This window comes from Pundamilia nyererei, unplaced genomic scaffold, assembly GCF_000239375.1.
Source record: "Pundamilia nyererei isolate P.nyererei 1_Seehausen unplaced genomic scaffold, PunNye1.0 scaffold00002, whole genome shotgun sequence".
In the NCBI taxonomy this organism is placed as follows: Eukaryota; Metazoa; Chordata; class Actinopteri; order Cichliformes; family Cichlidae; genus Pundamilia; species Pundamilia nyererei.
In genome coordinates, this window is record NW_005187403.1 from 7419736 (window position 1) to 7438413 (window position 18678).

Sequence of the window (18678 nt, forward strand, 5' to 3'; positions counted from 1 at the left end):
CAGAGACATACTACATTAGGTGCACCTACCTAAAGTGACTGAACTGATGAACACTAATTGGGTGTTATTTTATTTACAGCCGCGTGGAGGCAGCAAAGCTCAAAACGCTCAGTAGCTCCGGAGCGCGTGTTTGCGCACGTGCATTTGCCTGCGCGCTCTAAAGTGTTGAATGAGTTTAGGGTTTTGCCAGTCAATGTTCAACATTTAACCGAGGAGACACTATTTACCAGAGGTTTACCTCGGTTCACAAACTACTTCTACTTTAATTAAAACACATTTTGGAGAATTAAAAGACTTTAAATTAGTCTTAAAACGTAACTTCTTTAATTATAGAAGCAGCGGAAGTTAAAGTGAGTTCAGGTCCTGCAGTGGCACATCAAGAATGAGCAGCGGTTACACACCGACAAGCGCTGGGTGAGTGGGAGGGTTTCTCTGCGCTCCACTGTGTGTTTGTGTGTTGGTGTGTGTGTGTGTGCATGTGTGTGTGTGGCGTGTGTGTGTGTGAAGTTGCGGCAGTGAGGAGATTACCCCTAAAAGTGCGGACTGTCAACAGACGCCAGGTGACCCACCGAGGAGATGCTGCTAAAACACAACGGGAGTCTTCTTCTGCTCACCGTCACCTGCATGTGCTTCTCAGGAGGTTTGCTTTGGTCCTACCAAGAAGAAGATGCCACTGACGGGTAAAATTGCGTGTGTATGTGAACCCAAAATAACTTGAAAGGTCCTTGCAGTTTATGTGCAATGAAATTATGACTTTGCTTTCGAAATGTTTCATCCGCAGTGAGAAATGCTCGGAAAATAATATTTCTACCACAAAGTACCCCTGCGTGAAGTCAACGGGAGAGGTTACGACGTGTTACAGGTACAGCAGAGACTGTCAGCGGAGTGATTTATACTTCTATGCAGTTGTGATTGTGGGAATGTTTGAGTGAAAGGGTTATAATTATAATCTGTGCCAATGCACGTAGCTCAGCATGATGTCAGATTCGGATTTGTTAATGTGACATATAAAAAGGTTTTGATTTGGTAGACAGTGGGTGCAGTTCTCTTTTTATGAAGCACTGAATGGTATGTGTAAATGAAGACTGCGTAAGCTGTCACTGCCTGGGGCTAATAATAATTCAACGTCTTCTTCATTTTATCTACTGTTTATAAAAGTTATCATATCTGCGCTTGTAGGCATGTATTTATGCTCTGAAGAGTTTTCCTGTGACAGATGTGGATTCTCCACCTTATCATCCTTTGTGAATTAAAGGGATCATAGGCATACACAAGCCTTTAGACTGGCCTTGTCTGTGCTCAGAGACTGCCTCTAATTATGACAGTTCACAGGCATAGTGGACACAGCTATGCCCCGCAGCAAAACTTCTGTCAGAGGCTTTGGATTAAGTTAATCTGTCTTCACTACGAGGGGTGCCTCACAGGCATAATAAAAAAAATACTCGTCACTACATACTTTAAAGAGATGGTCATATTAAAAATGTGTAAGAGACAGGGCAGATTTCATATAAGCAGCCGAGTGTAATAAATGCCGTTAGTGTTCATCATGGGTGTGAGTAAGTTTTCCACAAAGCTGAATCATTTAATTAGCGGCAACTACAGACGTGCTACTGCACCGCCACCCACACAAACCTCCTTAGGGTGTTCCTTTAAGATATATGCTTGAGAATTTATTTAATTTTGGCTTGGACAGATACTAAATACTCAAACACCACTTTGCTTGGTAATGCTCTATGTTTTGATTCGAGCTCACAATGTGGGTGTGCTGCAGCTTTGGAAGCAAAATCATACGACCTATTTAGGGAAGTAATTTCAAACATTTTGTCAGTGAGCTTGAGTTATAGAAGCCTCTATCGCTGTGGCAGCCTTTTGGATGTCTCCTCCACATTTCACAGACTTTAGAGAGGTCCATTTTTGCATCACTTGACAAACTGCTGGCCGCGGTTCAAGCACACAGTAACATCCTGTTTGATCTCCAAATCTCAAACACACTCTTAACATAACGATGTTGGTTTACGGTTATTGGCTGCAGCCACAGTTGTTTCCCACAATGTTTACTTAAAGAAGAAAAGTTGTTTTAGCTAAGAGCCAAGATAATGCGTCCTGGGTGCATTTCAGGTCGCATGCACAGTGTGAGCTGATAACTGTCTGTCAGCCAAAAATGGTCAGATAGCAAAGTTCATTGTAGTCATCATAGGAAAGAGGATAGAATAGCTGAATGGGGATGTATAAACACAATCTCATGTTCAGTACATCCACACGAAGGAATTACTAACCACTCGCATCTCATTTGCTGAATAAGATGAGTTGCACTGTCCAAGGTTCTTGTTTAACATCATTAACAGACTCCTTAATCCTGCTCAGTCTGCTTTCCCTGTCATGTCTTCTGATGACTGTGAAGAATTTATAAGTTTTCTTAGCTGGCAAGATTAGGGGCATCGGGTTTTAGCTCAAGTCTGGATTCTTTCAACCTGTCCCGTTGCCCAAGTTTAATCTGATTTCCACAACAGCTCACTGATATATTCTCACACATGTACAATTCGTCCTGCCCAGCTGACGTTATCATTTACATATTTATTCAAGAAGTCCAGTCTGCAGTAGCATGGTGGTGTGGTCGTTAGCAAGCAAGAAGGTCCTGGGTTTGAATTTAGCCTTGGGTCTTTCTTTGTGGAGTCTGCATGTTTGACACAGGTCTGTGTGGGTTCCTCTGGGTACTCAAGGTTCCTCTCAAAGACATGCATAGGGTTGGGTTAATTGTTCAATCTAAATTGACTCGAGGCGTGACGGGTTGTCTGTCTTTGCGTGTTAGCCCTGTGACAGATTGATGACCTGTCCAGAGCGTACCCTGCCTCTTGTCAGCTGGGATATGCTCCAGCCCCTTCTGACCTTGAATTCGATAAGCGGAAGGAAATGGATGGATGGTTCTGCCTGTCATTTACCGCTGCCTTCTCTTTATTATAAATCAGACCCTTTCATCTCGCTGCACACCAGATTAGTTTAAAACACTCAGCATCTTCCCTCTCCTTAAAGAAACCTCCCTAGATCTCAGTGTTTTAGATAACATTTTACAGGCCCATTTATTAACTGCTAATCGTTTCTAGAAGGCTTGAGAATACTGTCGCTCATCAGCACCTTCAGCTGGTTAAAGGAAATGGTATCGTTGACAAATTCCAATCAAAACCACACTACTGAAACAGCTTTACTGGAAGTTGCTAATGATATTCTGATGCACTTGGATAAAGGTGGTGTCAGTTTTTACACCACTGATCGTCCCACTCCCAATAACATTACAAAGCTGGGTTGGCATCTCTGGCACTACTCTCAAACGGTTTTTATCATACTTACACAGACACTTCAGAGTTCATATTAATAACTGAAACTGTAGCTGCTGTCATCACTGCTCATAATATTAGGGTTATATGTGTTACCCCTAGATCATCCGCTTAACAGCTTCAGAAACATATCTAGCTATTTCTATGCTGATGATGCACAGCTGTACATTTCTGTTAAACCCAACAGCCTCAACAGATGCTCCTACCTCTGTGAATCACTGTCAGCTGAGGTTGTCAGGTTTGGCCCTGACAGCTTCTCTAAGGAGATCGGCCATTCCTTCTAAGCCCATCTTTAGCTGGTTGTGAATGCAGCAAGCTCGGGTGCTTATGAAAACAAGCTGGCACTCACACATCGCCGCTTTTCTTGCTGCCCTTCACTGGTTTTCAGTGAAATTCAGAATTAAATTTTTTTTAAAAAGTATTAATAACATATAAAGCCCTACATGGCTTGGCCCCTGTGTGTATATGAGCGCTACTGAGACCTTATTCCAGTAATTGGCCTCTCCAATCGCCTGATCAGTCTCTTAACTGTTCCACACTCTTATTTTAAAACCAGAGGTGATCATGCTTTTCAGGTTGTAGCTCCTGAACTTTGGAACAGCCTTCCTCAGCCTATCAGGTCGGCTAAATCAGTCGTGTGTTTGAAATGACTGCTGAAAACTAATTTGTATAGGTTAGCCTATCCTTACACTTTCTCCCACTACTTTAAACATGGTATACATCTAAGGAATATGGATGGAAGTATTTATGTTAAATGAATGTGAGACTGTAGCTGGAATATGTATTCTTTTCTTTAATGTGTGGTTTTATTCAAACTGTGGAGCACTTTGTCACTGCGTCTTTTAAAAAATGCTAGAATATAATGCTAGAGAGTTATTATTATTAGGAAAAAAAGACTAGAGTGATTGGCATTTGATAGCATGAACCTGCATGCTGCATTTTTCTCAAAATACAGTCGCAGAGTGCTATTATGCCTTGGCATGAATGAGACGTTCTTCAAAGGGAACCAAGCACCATTTAAGTTGGCAGGATTCAGCTGCCAAAGGAAAATAAAGGCTTATGGCATTCATTACGTACTCTGTAGAGTATCAGTGTGTCTGCACATCTCGGAACATTTTGTTGGTTTGCTAAACACTGTTGAAAGAGCTGTTTATGTAAAAGGTGTTGCTAGATGGGCATCAGTACCACAGAAATTTACAGTCCACAAGGCTGTGAGCAGAGGTGTTGCAGAAGTTACAAAGAAGTAGTGTGTATGACTAGCTTTTAGTCAACGTGATATGCTTTCAATGAAGATTTTTTTCAGGGCAGTCATCACAATATATTTTTTGAAGCTATTGTATTGCTTTAATTTGCATTTTACAGTGAATTTTTTACCAGAAAGAAAAATAGACCTATTTTTCCTCATGCAGTGGCACTGTATGCACAACACTGATGCACCACTGATCATACTGAGAAAACAGGACCAGAGGAGAATTGGTACCAGGGCTCATTTGTCTCTGCACATATATCTCTCAGTTTCGCTTCTGGTCTGATTTTCTCTCACTTTCTCTTTGAGTTGTTTCACATTAAGATTTCAATATTATGGGTTGTACTGAATTAGGATTCTGCATTTCTAGTCATAGCGTTTGATATGCTTGGCTCATACTAAAGCTAAGGCAGGAAAAGCTGTGTAGAGTTGCATTTGAATAAAAAATACATAGGATTGCAAGATAAAAGCCTTACAAAATAACAGACAAGGGTTTGATTAACATGATACATTGAGCTTTGTGTTTGTTTGGCAGCATCTTCCGCCTGTTGTGTTGTTACATTGTAACACCCAGAATTTATGTCATAATTGTTGCCAGTAGCAGGGTTTATGTTGACAAAGTTTTTTGTTTCTTTTAGCAATGCTGTTCACTGTTATACTGTATTTTTTATGAAACCACAGTTGTTGACGCTCAAACATCAATTCTCCTAAATTAGGTCATTTTTCTTTTTGTGGCTTAGCTTGAGCTGAGCTTGATTTCTGATTTATTGGAACACTGCATGGATTATTATCAAGTAACATGCTTTACTTGAATCAGTGTTACAAATTTAAAGGCCTTCCAGTTCTTGCTGAGCAGTTGAAAATAATGTCTTGTGAGACATAGTCATTGGAAAAATACACTCGATGGTCACGTTATTGTGTGCATCTGCTCAACTGCTTGTTAATGCATATATCTAATCAGCCAATCACATGGAAGCAACTCAGTGCATTTAGACCTGTAGTCACAGTTAAGACAACGTACTGTTTTCTCTAGAGTTTACAGAGAATGGTCTGAAATTATCCAAGGTGCAGCAGATCTGTGCAAAATACCTTAATGATGCCAGAGGTCAAAGGAGAATAGCCAGACTGCTTCGAGCTAACAGGAAGGCAACAATACCTCCAATAATCATGTCACAACACAGATATGCAGAAAAGCATCTCTGAAGCAGCAGCAGAAGACCACACTCCCATCAGTGTATGTCTTCTCTCAGAAAACTGAGGTCACAGTTCACACAGCCTCTCCAGAATTCAACAACAATTTCTTTAGCAACATTCAGATGGTAAGACCAGAATTTGGTATAAACAACATGAATGGATGGATCAATCCTACCTTGTGTCACCTGTTCAGGAACCTAGTTGTGTTGTTATAGTGCCGGGGATATTTTCTTGAGCATCATTTAAAGACCACAACATACTTGATAATTTCCTGATGACCATGTCCATCGTTTTATGACCACAGCATAACAATCTTCTGATGGCTGCTTGCCAACAGGATAACACACTATGTCACAAAGTGCAGATCATCTCAAACTGGTTTCTTGAACATGGCACTGAGTTTACTGTACCCAAATGCCCTACACAGTCACCAGATCTCAGTTTAACAGAGCAGCTTTGGAATGTTGCAAAATGGGAGAGTTGCATCATGGATGTGCAGCAACTATGAGGCTGGATCAATATTTCTGAGGGATGTTTTCAAAACTTATTGAATATGGACGATGAAGAATTAAAGCAGTTCTGAAGGCAAGTATCGGCAACACGTACTTAATAAGTGCCCAGTAGATGTATACTTTACAGAAGCTCTTAGTGAGTATAACTTTTGAGCTTGCACTATTTTAGGCCAATTCACAAACTACAAAGGCAGGTTGTTTGATTGTTTTTGTACCGTGTATTCATACGTTTATTTAGGTTGTAGATGTTTTTCCATACTGAAGTATGAGTTCTCTGACAATCCAAGAAGAGAGCCAGGTCCAGTATGTAAAACATCATAGGATTGAGACACATTAATAATCTTTGTTTATAACTTTTCTTAGGGTGACAACAAGGTACAAGAAACAGTTATAACATTGGCTTGATTTATTGTCTATATGATGTCAACCCTGCCTAGCCTGCAAAGGAAATGCTTCTCTGGAGAAGAAGCAGAACACAGGCAGTGCGATTTTATTTCCACTATACAGCTGTAACAGTTACATATAATTGATGTGGGGCATGTGTAATTGTTGCTTTGTTATTTTTCCAAACAATTCTGGTGGTACTTAGCAGTTTGTGTTCCCTCTACCTTTTCTTCCTTTTTGTAGTCGTTAACTTTGGAAGTCCGGGGAAACTCTGCTTTACACAGCAATAAAACTGAGTCTAACCCCCCCCCAAGTGGGACATCATAGTCATGACATATGCACTTGGCTGATCCAAACAGCGCTGTTTGTGTCCTATAAATGTCCAGTCATTTATTTCCAGTTAACTTCTCTGGATTCTTTTGGTTACATTTCCTGTAAGTATCAATTACTCCTTGTATTTTAGTGAATCACGAAATGCACAAATGTGCCAACAGGAATGAGAAGCATTGTCTACTCACTACACCATAAATCAGTTCCTGATTTATGCTGTAATTCCAAGTCATATTCGGGCACAGCTGGGGGTGCTGCTCAGCTCCAGTGAAGTGATCACTTCAGCCTGATTATTCAGCTTGGCCAAAAGACCTTAAGTCTCCCTTGTTTCCTTTGGTTTTAAATCTGTTTTTCACATCATATTTAAATCTATTCTGCACCTTGGAATAATCCTCTCACTTGGACTTCTGTTCCATCTCCCAATTCAAATAGCTTTCAACACAAGAAATACATTTTGCAGGGCATTGTTTCCATACTGTTGTCCCTCCAATGATCCATGAAGGATATATTGCAGCACAGTTTAGCAGACCCTAGTAAAATGATGTTTTGTTCTTCTGGGCTACTATGGTTCTTATGATGTTGTAAATGTTTTGGACTGAAAAACAGAATGAACCTAGATTTATAGACAACATATGTGTAGTGTCATTCAGGAAATTTCCATGATGGAAAAAAAATGTGACTCAGAAAAGCCCCCGTGTTAGGATATTACTAAATGAAAGTCAACTGAGCCGCAGGCAAACATTCACTATTGTAAACTATTTGATTGGGTAGAGCCCTTTGGATATATGTCTTTACTTCAATTTTCCAACAGTTGAATGTCTTTGCATACCGGTCTTCTATCTGTAACAACACATTGATACAATATAATGAGGCATTAATTGCACAGTGATTATTCTGAGACTAAGGAATGAACATCCAGCGATGGAAAACTGATGAATAAGACAGAAAAAAAGTAGGCTAGCTGAGAATCATTACACCTAGTTTTGGGTTGTCTCTCTATTACCTACAAACCCATCCATCGTATACTATGTGGGACTAGACATGAATCAAGTCTTCCTACTCATTTATGGATACCAGAAACTAAAGAGAAGTCCAAGTAAAAAGATTTTGGAAGATAAATTCCAGAAACTGGAGAACTGTAGCACACAACCACATCTTGTTTTGTTGTTATTCTATTTTCTTTCTCCATTTGTTCCAAAAGAGGCACGTTATAAATTATTAAAGCAGAAACACAAAACAGTTTTAGGTTTGGCGTAAATATTATATATTTAAGCCAAATATTTTTAGGTATGACAACATAATAAGCTATTTGTCTTTGAACAAAAACAAAAACGCATTACAATAAATTGAGTCGTATGAGGAAAGAGCATGAAACACGTCCAAGCTGTTTCTCATCAGCCCTGGCAGTGAAGATGCAAAACTATAGATAAGATGGCTCAAAATGATTTCAATAATTTCAGATGCTTGAAATTATTTACCTTAACCAGCTCCATATTGTCATATTTTGATACTAAGGTAAGAGAAAAGATGAAGTTGTTAGAAGAAAAACTTATATTAAGTCAGTGGGTAACACGTGATTTATTTAAGTTAACAAGCCAGATCAACCCAACAGATTTCAGTTTCACACAGTGCACAATCAGTGAAACTTTACTTGCATGTTTTCAATTAAATAATATCAGAAAGTTAGGGGAACAAGTTGTAATTTCAAGTTGATGAAAACTCTAAAAATATACCACCATCAATAAAGTGGAAAGCTGAGAGAGAATCATTTAAAACATTGTATTACCTCAACTACAACTCAAATACCCATTTTACAGTGTAAAATGGGTATTTGACCACAAGCTCTGGTATTAAAATGTCATAAACCCTTGCCTTTAAAAAGTACTGAATATATGATCTCTATGACTGACATAGTCATGAGAGTGTGGTTAGATATATTCCATAATAATAAACCAAATGCCTGAAATGATGCATAATGTCCTGTCAGAGAAAAAGATATCAACATCTGCTTTGTATCAGGAGCCAGAAAGTGGGTATGAAGCCTGTTAAGTGTAGCAGACTGCTTTAATGCACACTATGTTGTGAATTCTTGTTTGCTTTTTTTTGCTCTCCAGTGACAGCTCCCACACTGTTGAACATTAAAAAGATGTTAAGAGGAGGAGGAAGTCAGCTGCCCAGTTAAGCTCCTAGTCTATCTCATTTAAACCTTGCTTTATATTAAGTGAAATAAAATGAATGATTAGTAACTATAACTTTTTATTTCTTTTTTTGTTTCTGGGGTCGACTGTTTGAATGCTGGATCTTTGTGAGCCAATAATTTGTTGTCTGATTCAGTGAGGCAGTAGAAATAAATTATCATTTATTTCCTAATTTATTTCAATCAAAGCTCCAAAAACCAACAAACTGTACTCCAGAATTAAGTATAAGCAGCTGAACTGGTACCTTTGCTAGCTATACAATAACTTCAAAAACTGAAACTGAAAATTTTTAATTCCAGCATAAACATGATTTACTTAGTGATGGTTAAGACTTTGTTTTGGTTTGAGTAGATCTGCAAAGGCAGAAGACCTTTATTTGAAATTGTTACACAATAACCACTTGGTTTAAGTCGGGGCTTGTTTGTGGTTGCGGTTTGAATTTGTTTCTTGGTGGTTGTAGAGGGCATGGATATAAAAAAAGAGTAAAAAATATTTTTGGTTTTTAGGTATGGTCACTTCGGGGGAAAAAAACGTAATTGTAAAAATTAAAAAATCTTAATTAAACTGATGTATTTTCAGATTTACTTAATGCACTTTAAAAACACAGTTGCAACTTTTATTAGATTAACAAGCTTGAAATGGAGCTTGCCAATGATAACAAAAAAAATAGCACAGTCATAACACTACAAGTTGTGGTAAAGCCAACGCACTTTTGATTCCTGATACGGAACAGAAAATTAGGTCTTGGCTGGCGAAATAAATTGTGTTGTTGATGTATAAAATAAGTTCTAATTTATACCGGTACCTTTTTGAAGAAAAGTCTCTCTTTTCCAGCAAATTACCTTCTCACCAAGTCTGACAGCATATTCATGGCCCATGATTTCTTTTCTTGTAGGTTGCATGGAAGTCCTAGAAATGATCCAGAATATCCAATCTGTACATATTCCTTCATAGCCACTCTTATAAGCTGGTTGTCTGTTATTTAGACTCAACAACAGGAATCGTCAAAACGTGATGTTCCCTGTTACAAACACATTCTTTTATGATTTTATAACATTACAGCTTTCAAAGTTTACAATAGTGCCAGTTCTTCTTCTTTTCAGAATAAATCATTTCAATTTTGCCAGATGTTGTACAAAGTTAAAAGTGTACCCGGTAGGTTGTTGTGTGCATGGCTCTGTTGCCTGGTCTTTTTGCTCATCTACAGCTATGATGAATTATCTCCTTGTGTGCATGTCCCACTTTGGTAAATACATTACTCTTGAAAAGGAGGGATTAGGTGCACCTGCATGGACTTTTCTGTGCGTATAGACCTAATTGTAAATCCATCATTGTTTATTCAACTATGCTCATTACTTAGTTCTCTTTTGAACTGAAACAAATCTTTTTTCTGTTGTGGGCCAGAAGAGCCAATGCTGCTAATCTTATTCAGTTTTAACATAATGATTTGAGTAGAGAAATATATCATATAACCTCCTCACACTGCCCCCGCTCACCATTATTTTTATCCAGCTATGCGACCTGCGTCAGGTATAGAGAAGCGGTGTTAATGCACATTTGTACATCTATATAAGGTCATCACGAAACTACAACATTACATGAGGACAAGTTCATCATTCAGTCCTTCAGATGACAATGTCTGCAAAGTGAATATCCAGAACGCCTCTCTTCTCTTCAATTATAAATCATGGTTTCCACCCCTTGGAGGTACTGAAGCATAATGGTAAAAAAAACATAATGATTTGGGAAATCATGAAAGTAGGTTTTGGTGTAGACATCATCAAACTGACGTCATAAGAAGCTCATTGGTCATTTGTCAGAGATAAATTACCTTGATGTTTGTTGTTTTGAAGAAAGGCTTTTCCCTATTAAGAGTAATTTTCATTAAAATAATCCTCTTTTGGAAAAAGAGTTCTTTAAAATTCTTGGTTTGATATTAAACATCAAAGCCAAAAAAATACATAAAAAAACCAATATTGTTCAGTTTCCCAGACATGGATTAAGGCTGGTTAGAGACTAAAAATGATTTTCAATCCATGTCTGAGAAACTGGCTAGATGTGTTGCGTGGGACTCTATGCCACTGATTTTAAGACACACTTTCACATGGGATACAGGATGATGTCAGACAAACTATATCCATATAGTTTAAACGAGATTTAAAAAATGTGCAGGCTAAGAAATCCTCTACACTAATAACCCCAACAGAGAATGTTTCTAACAGCAACATTCAGGTAATCGTACACTTTTCTCAAAAAAAATAAAAAATGCAACATATCAACAGCAATTAGTTCTGTGTCTCTAAAATTCAATATGATCTTGCTTTGGAGTTTATTCAAATCCATTTTATCTTTTATTTAGATAGTAAAGCTGAGAGTAAGAGCAGAGAGGATGAAACATGCAGTAAATGGCCTTGAGGCAGATTCAAACCCGGGCCTCTACAATAGCCTTACTGCACATAGTTTGCATGGTCAACCCAGTAACTTATACTTGTGCCCTGTTCACTCTCATTCACTCTGTTCACACAATGCCTGACTGAGCTGAGGCAGGTTTATAGTGGATGGCCGAATATTAAGAGTTTTTCACATATAGACAGTACCTGGGCAGGACACTCACATATATGAATGATCGTCCAAAATGCGTTAACATTTTTATTGGTGTCACCCCTCCAGTCCCAACCACAATCACTTTATTAGTGGAAAATCTCCTTATTGTGAAAGTTCAGTCACTGCTAATCAGCCAGCCCTGGTCTTTCCTGTTTCATGTTTTCGCTGCTGACTAACTTGGTGGCCTTGTTCCTGTTGTGGTGGTCCTTTTCATCATTCAGCAGCTTCCCAAGGAAGAATCTTGCACTGCGATTGTTATTCAATAATAATAATGGATTGGATTTATATAGCGCTTTTCAAGGCACCCAAAGCGCTTTACAATGCCACTATTCATTCACTCACTGGTGGAGGCAAGCTACGGTTGTAGCCACAGCTGCCCTGGGGCAGACTGACAGAAGCAAGGCTGCCATGTCGCGCCATCGGCCCCTCTGGCCAACACCAGTAGGGTAAAGTGTCTTGCCCAAGGACACAACGACCAGGACAGAGAGCCTGGGGATCGAACCGGCGACCTTCCGGTTACAGATACGCTTCCCAACCCCCTGAGCCACGGTCGCTCAGGGGGTTTCTTAGCTGCTTTCTTAGCCATGGATTATATTTTGTTGCAGACACAGACATTGCTGTTATACTTCTTTGAAGTCCTCTTCAAGTCCGTTGCCTGGGTACATACACAGTTGGTTAAATTCTAATGCTTACCATCCAATAACAAAATTTACGTCACTGGGACCCTAGTGGAAACGCGGAGACGTAAAGTATAGAAGTATGTTCAGCAAGTTGGAGGGCCACTCTAACCAGGACCTCCAGGGTACTTTTTTTTATGGAGAAGAAACTCGATTTAGAAGGACATGTAGGTGCGTGTGTCTACCTCAACCACAAAGTGGTAAAAAAGAAAGAAAGAAATCTGTAGCATGTCCTGCTTGCTTTGTGAGGTTTCCTCACTTTAACATTATTGGCGCATGTTTTTAGCATACGAACTAGAGGACAGGTCTTTTCACTCATGTCACCATAGTTATGTGCCTTGACTCGTACTGCTCCCATTGGACCCTGCATAACTTTATTGTTTGTAGATGACTCATGTTTAATCATCTGGTGTTTCAAAGTAGATAATGCTAGTGTGCTGTATCATCATTGCTGGGGATCATTGAATAAATCTGCCGTGGATAACCTGATATTCGTAGGTTGTATCCTGTCCCTCTTGTTGCTGATCCTATCACTGCATTTGCTTTGAACCTACTTCCCTATTCGTAGGGCCCCCTTGTGACCTACACAGCCTATCTGTTCTGTTGGCTTGTCCTCGTCGTTCAAGGAATTTTAATACATATTTACTTAAATACAATTGTCTGAATGCTTATTTTCCAAAACCCAGTAAATGTATTTTGTGCATCAATTTTTTCCATAAATGTTATCATTACCTCTACTTTATTTTGTTTCTCTGTCCCATGCAAGTATTATAGATATGTATTTGTATTTAATAGCTCACCCTAGGGTAAGCAGCTTAGTGATGCGCCTTATACGGTAAAGGAAGTGTCCCGGTCCCGTTCCTTAGCGCTTAGGTAGATACAGTCATGTGTAAGTTATCATAGTGATTGCAGGGGAGGACATGTTAGTGTTAAGGAGCATTCTTTAGTGACAGATGTAAAGCACCAGCAATAACAAACATCCTTTCTCCTCTCCTTTGTCTTCAGCACATAACACCAAACTGTTATATCAGTATTATAGATTATGTGTTGATTCAGTTGCTGTTGATATAAAAAATGTCATGTGCTAAAGGTTCAAATCAGCATTCATGACACATGATCTTTAAATACACTTGGAATTAGGAGGCTCCCTTTATTAGTTCATTGCCTTTGTTCTCTTATTTTCTTTCTTTGAATAATTAGAAACATGCTTTCCCAATTCTGATCAGACTTATTTCAACATTTACAGCATTACTGGACAGATTGTAATTTGATTTGGTTCCTTACATGCATTTTGCCATCTGTTTCCATTTGAAAGAAAACTGTAACACAAAACATGCCTCACCCGAAAGTTCAAATAATTTAAAATGTGTCCTTAAGCCTGTAGATTTTTTATTTTTGTTTTATTTTGCTGAATAGTTCAACAACAGCATGTGGAGCATTTTCACTTCTTTTAAAGACTTAAACACTATAGAGCGTGTCAAAGCATATGGAGGACACTTAAATTTGATTGCTCTTATCAGTATTTCTTATGTACTGGCTGATTATCTTTTTGAATATCTCCCTTTTTCTTGCTTGAATAAATCAGGTGTTAAAGAATGCATTTTGCACGGGTTTTTTCTAAACGATAATCCATTCTACATGTAATGACCTGTCAGCTGATCTTTAAGACTTTTGTGTGTGGTCTGTTTTCACATTCAGCCTAATTTTGCAAATCACAGGCACTTTTTTCCTCCTCTAAAACACGTATCAGCCATTTTTTGCTCGACATTTTGGTTTCTTTAAAGCCTGCTCTTGTTTCTCTTGGCTGATGCTCATTCGTGCATCTGGCTCATTCCGCAGAGAACCGAAGTGTGGTCACGCTTTGGTCACGCTGTGGTTTTGCTTTGGTTAAGGGATGTGGTGATAAGTACACCTCATGCTGTGGCTTTTCTGCCCCATTTCTTGGCTCTGTATTTCCAAGACCGCGCTCGAGTTTTACTCAGTATGTTATTTTAAAATACCCTGATGTTGTTTATAAAAATTACACTGTAGCACACTATACATTAAAACGATGCTTGTATACCTATTACAGTGAAACAGGAACTTCTTGACAAGCTCATCACATAATTAAAGTAGTTTGAATGTTTCACCTTGATGTCCTTTTTGATCATTTGTTATTTGTCGTTAGACCACTTGAAGCTGCAATTTCTTCTGCCATTAGTGGAAATAATATGCAACTAATTTGTCAGTCCTGAAGGACAGCAGCTCGACACCACCTCAGTAAAAACACACATCCATACCAGTCATTTTAAATTGTAAACAGCTGCAACGCGCGATGTTAATAACACATTTTGGAAGAGGGACCTCAGGTTTTGTGGTTTTCGACAGATGTTTCCCCTTCCGTTGAGAATTTTTTTCATTTGTTACTGAATTTCAATATTTGTAAGTCAGATGTCATTTATTTTAACGATAATCATCACTGCCGCCGCCGTCAGTGGCTCAGTCCCTTTCTGCAGACTTTATTACACTAGTTTTGGAGCTACATAATACCAGCCCGCCTAAATTTGCTGTCCTTTATCGTTGTCCTCATCTTACCTTCTTCTCCCCATAAATGTGCATTTTATTTGCACATTTACACGCAGCACCCAGCAATAATCAGAACATGAGTAAGCCATTGTTGGCTAATTTCTATGTGCAGTCGCTGGAAGGAAAATTCAGTTTCACTGCAACATAAAAATAACACAAACACCAGAAAGCCTCGAGCGGGCTAACCTCACATTCCTCACATCTCCATTTGATTACTCTTTTCTTGTCATGAACATATGCTGAAAGCAGAAAAAAATACAGTAACTACTTAACACCTACACGTAATAGTCAGTAGCTGTTTTCACACTGCAGCGCTGTGGCTGAGGAGCACATGAGAAGAAACATCTGAGGAAGTTGGACCAGGCACGATTTTTAACGTTGATCGCTCCCTAGAACAACGTTTGCGTGATGACTGAGTGTGTTTTCCAGTGATATGAGACTAGCACAGGTACAGTAGTAATTATTTTCGTGCTTTCTGGCTGCACTATCGAGGCAGCACCCTGGGAGAAAAGACAAGTTTGGATAGTCCCACTTCCCCCTAACTTTTTTCGGGAGTTTTTGAAAACGGGCAATAGTACAAGTTGTTCCAGGGCAAACGCTTGTAGTCCTGTGTTTGTATAAGAGCACGTGGCAAAAAACGCAAGACACCCAAAAAATGGATTACAGTTGTTAAAAAGCAAAACAAATTAAATAAATAATAATTAAATAATTTAGGTATAACAGTTTTTGAAGTAATTGCTAATGTCATGATGTTTAGTAGTTATGTAGAACCATGTGATATATTGCTCTGGCTTCATATAATCAGTCACAGATCCATTGATTTAGATGTGTATTGTATTCATTTTTGAAGAACGTCATTCTAAAACCGACGCCGGAGTAATTTAATGGTGGCGTCAACACACAGTTTGTTTATCAGAGCAGCTTCTGCACTATGTTTACATGTTTATCAGCCCTATCTGCAGCACACTGTGCAGAGTTAGCATTACAGTGAAGACGATGTTGCTTCAGAGTCAAGTTATGTTTTCACGTTTGATCTTTTTTTCTGGTAATTTTTTACTGAGTTTCGATTTTAGTAAAACATCTAGAGTTTCCTAGCACCACAAACATCTTTCATCATCATTTGCGGACACTGTTGTTTACGTTCACTCAGTCCTACTCACTGAAAACTATCTTTCGAGTGCGGTCCAATTGAATTGACTTCAGCACATTAGCATCATTTGGAAGCGTAACCCGGCAGTGGTACGACAGTTCATGGAACTATACAGAGTAATTGTGTTTTTCAGTGTAAACCAAAGTTTATTAGAGCTACACTAGAAGCATGACTGTAAATACATGTAAATATGTGCTGGAATTCAGCATTTATTTAGTAGCCAAACTCATACAGCAATTCGGTACTTATCATCTGAAAGATCCATTCTACCCTTTTGAGTTTAGAGGAATGCATTTGTATTTCTATTAATAGTTTGTTGTTGTTTTTCTGTATGAGGCGAAGGTTCTGCAGTATTACTGAGAGAGACAGAGAAAATCTGCTTTATACATCACCATTTTTATCCAACTATATTAGCATTCAAAAGCAAAAATTCAGACACATTTTGATATCGGTTGACCTTTCAGGAGCTTAGTTCTTTAAAACAGTTTTTTTTTAGATAAGTTTTTCATCTTGTTATGGCATCATTTACGTAGAATGGCTTTTTTGCAGTGCAGAGTTTGTTTTTCAGCAGATTTTTCCTCACAGTTAAAGTAATGAGCTGTTAAATCTGTGAATAATAACATAGGAATTAAATGACTATCATTCCCCGCAAGATTCTTTTAGCATTTCCCTGAAGTGAAAGTTGCATGCTTCCACAGAAATATCTGTGTTTGAAGGGGATTCGTAATACCTGGCCTCTGTCCATCAGAATGGTTTGAGTTAGAAACACATGGAGGTGTAATCAGGTTTACTGTAACAGGCCGCAGATAGCCACGCTCGCTATAATTTCCTGAGGTGTCACTTTTACTAGCTCATGTAATTGAAATGTTTCTCAGCTCGATTTCATCGTGTTGTGTTTTGAATTATTTAAACATTTTTAAGATGTGATCACAGTTCAGTTTAATTTGTCTGAGAGAAAGACACCGCTTTGGAAAAGCTACAGAGAGAGTAAAGAGCTTGGGCTGACTCTGTTACAGCCAGCTGGTGGCTTAGCTGAGCTTAGTGTTTTGTTGCGTGAGTCTTGTTCAAAAAAAAAGATGTTGGATTATTTTGCAGATGCCAGCACAGCGGGATGACTGTACGTAGTCGCTATAACTGTTGACAGCAGATAGATCCACAGAGAGAAGTTCTTATTTCAAGTGAACCTTTACAGCCAAACAAAAGCAGTCAATGAACAGCTGTATCTTATTCCTAGTATGGCTGCATGACAGGCAGAGCACTTGTTAATTGTTTGTTAATTCAGGGTGTTATGCAGTTACTAAAAGAGACTCTTACAGAGGAGAAGAATACAATGAATTGTTTTAAGGTTATTCTAATGTTTAAGAAACATGCGTGTTTGCTTTGTAGCAGACAGTGAGATAAGAAGATCAGTACTACTCTAACAGATGCACTAAATGAAGTTGGAGCCAGGGGGCCGTTAGCTTACTCGGTTTAAAATCTGTTTGGAAATAGGGGAGAACAGCCTGGCTGTGTGTGACTGGGGGCTTTTTCTCTCTTGTATTTTTGCTAATTAAACATGCCAAACAAGTTTTTTTTACATGTTTCCAGTCTGTGAAAACTAAGAGGCTGCTGGCTATAGCTTCATGTTCGTACAGACTTCAAAGATGTCTCACTCTTCATTTATTCGCACATAGATAAATAAGTGCACTTGTCAAAATGTTGAAAGTTTCCTCTAACCACAACGAAACACTTTCATGTAATTAAAAGCAACATATTCTGCTGCTACACAGAGCTCTGGAAGCAGATTTTCACATTTTTCCTTCATTTACTAAGCCTCTCTGTTACCAGCGTGTCACAAGAGAGCATATGAAAACAAAAGGGCAAAAATTAAGCTGTTTGAAATAAGTGCCATGAAATTGAGCAATACATTTGCACAAATCCAATCCAGAGAGACCTTAGCTGTGTACCAGATCTGTGCGACTGTAACAGGCTGTGAACAACGAGTTCAGACAGTTAACATACCATGCTAGTGATCAAATGAGGCATCATTTTTATTTGAGCAGATATACAGTATGTGCGAATACACTCAGTGGCCACTTAATTCGTTAAACCTTGCAAGTACTGGGTTGAATTGGCTGGTGAGTCTAATCTAAACAGTTTTTATTTTCCCAGTTGAATTGATGTTCAGACCTGCTCTTACTTATCCTCCAAGTTTCGGCCTTCACAGTCTCTGTATGCGGCTTGCTCCCTTCTTTTCTGTAGCATTAGGATTTAGCTTCCCATAAAACAAGTGAAATTATTATTTCTGAGTCTTGGATATGCTTGAGGTTTTAATACCATTCCCTTTCAAGATCTGGATTAGGCCGTTCCCAGTAAGCGCAGGACATCGCACTCAAGCTTACTTAATGCAGTGTTTTTATATGACATCATGCAATTTGCAGTGAAGATCCAAACATAGCGCTTCTTGTATAATACATAACACAGCTCTTTTGTGATACTTAAGCTCA

The 18678-nt window shown here is 38.7% G+C and overlaps 1 protein-coding gene across 3 annotated transcripts in view; it reads left to right on the forward strand.

Annotated features, from left to right (window-relative positions):
- The first annotated feature begins 208 nt into the window (after nt 1–208).
- ccbe1 (collagen and calcium binding EGF domains 1) overlaps nt 209–18678 on the forward strand; it is a 39334-nt gene continuing 20864 nt past the window's right edge. For 2 of the 3 annotated variants that reach the window (XM_005720353.2, XM_005720355.2), the window contains exons 1-2: nt 441–680; nt 782–862. In XM_005720353.2, coding sequence (XP_005720410.1) covers nt 577–680; nt 782–862 — 185 coding nt within the window. In that variant the 5' untranslated portion in view covers nt 441–576. Of the gene's footprint in view, nt 415–440; nt 681–781; nt 863–18678 lie in introns of those variants that run through there. The other variant, XM_005720354.1, reaches the window with a different exon arrangement.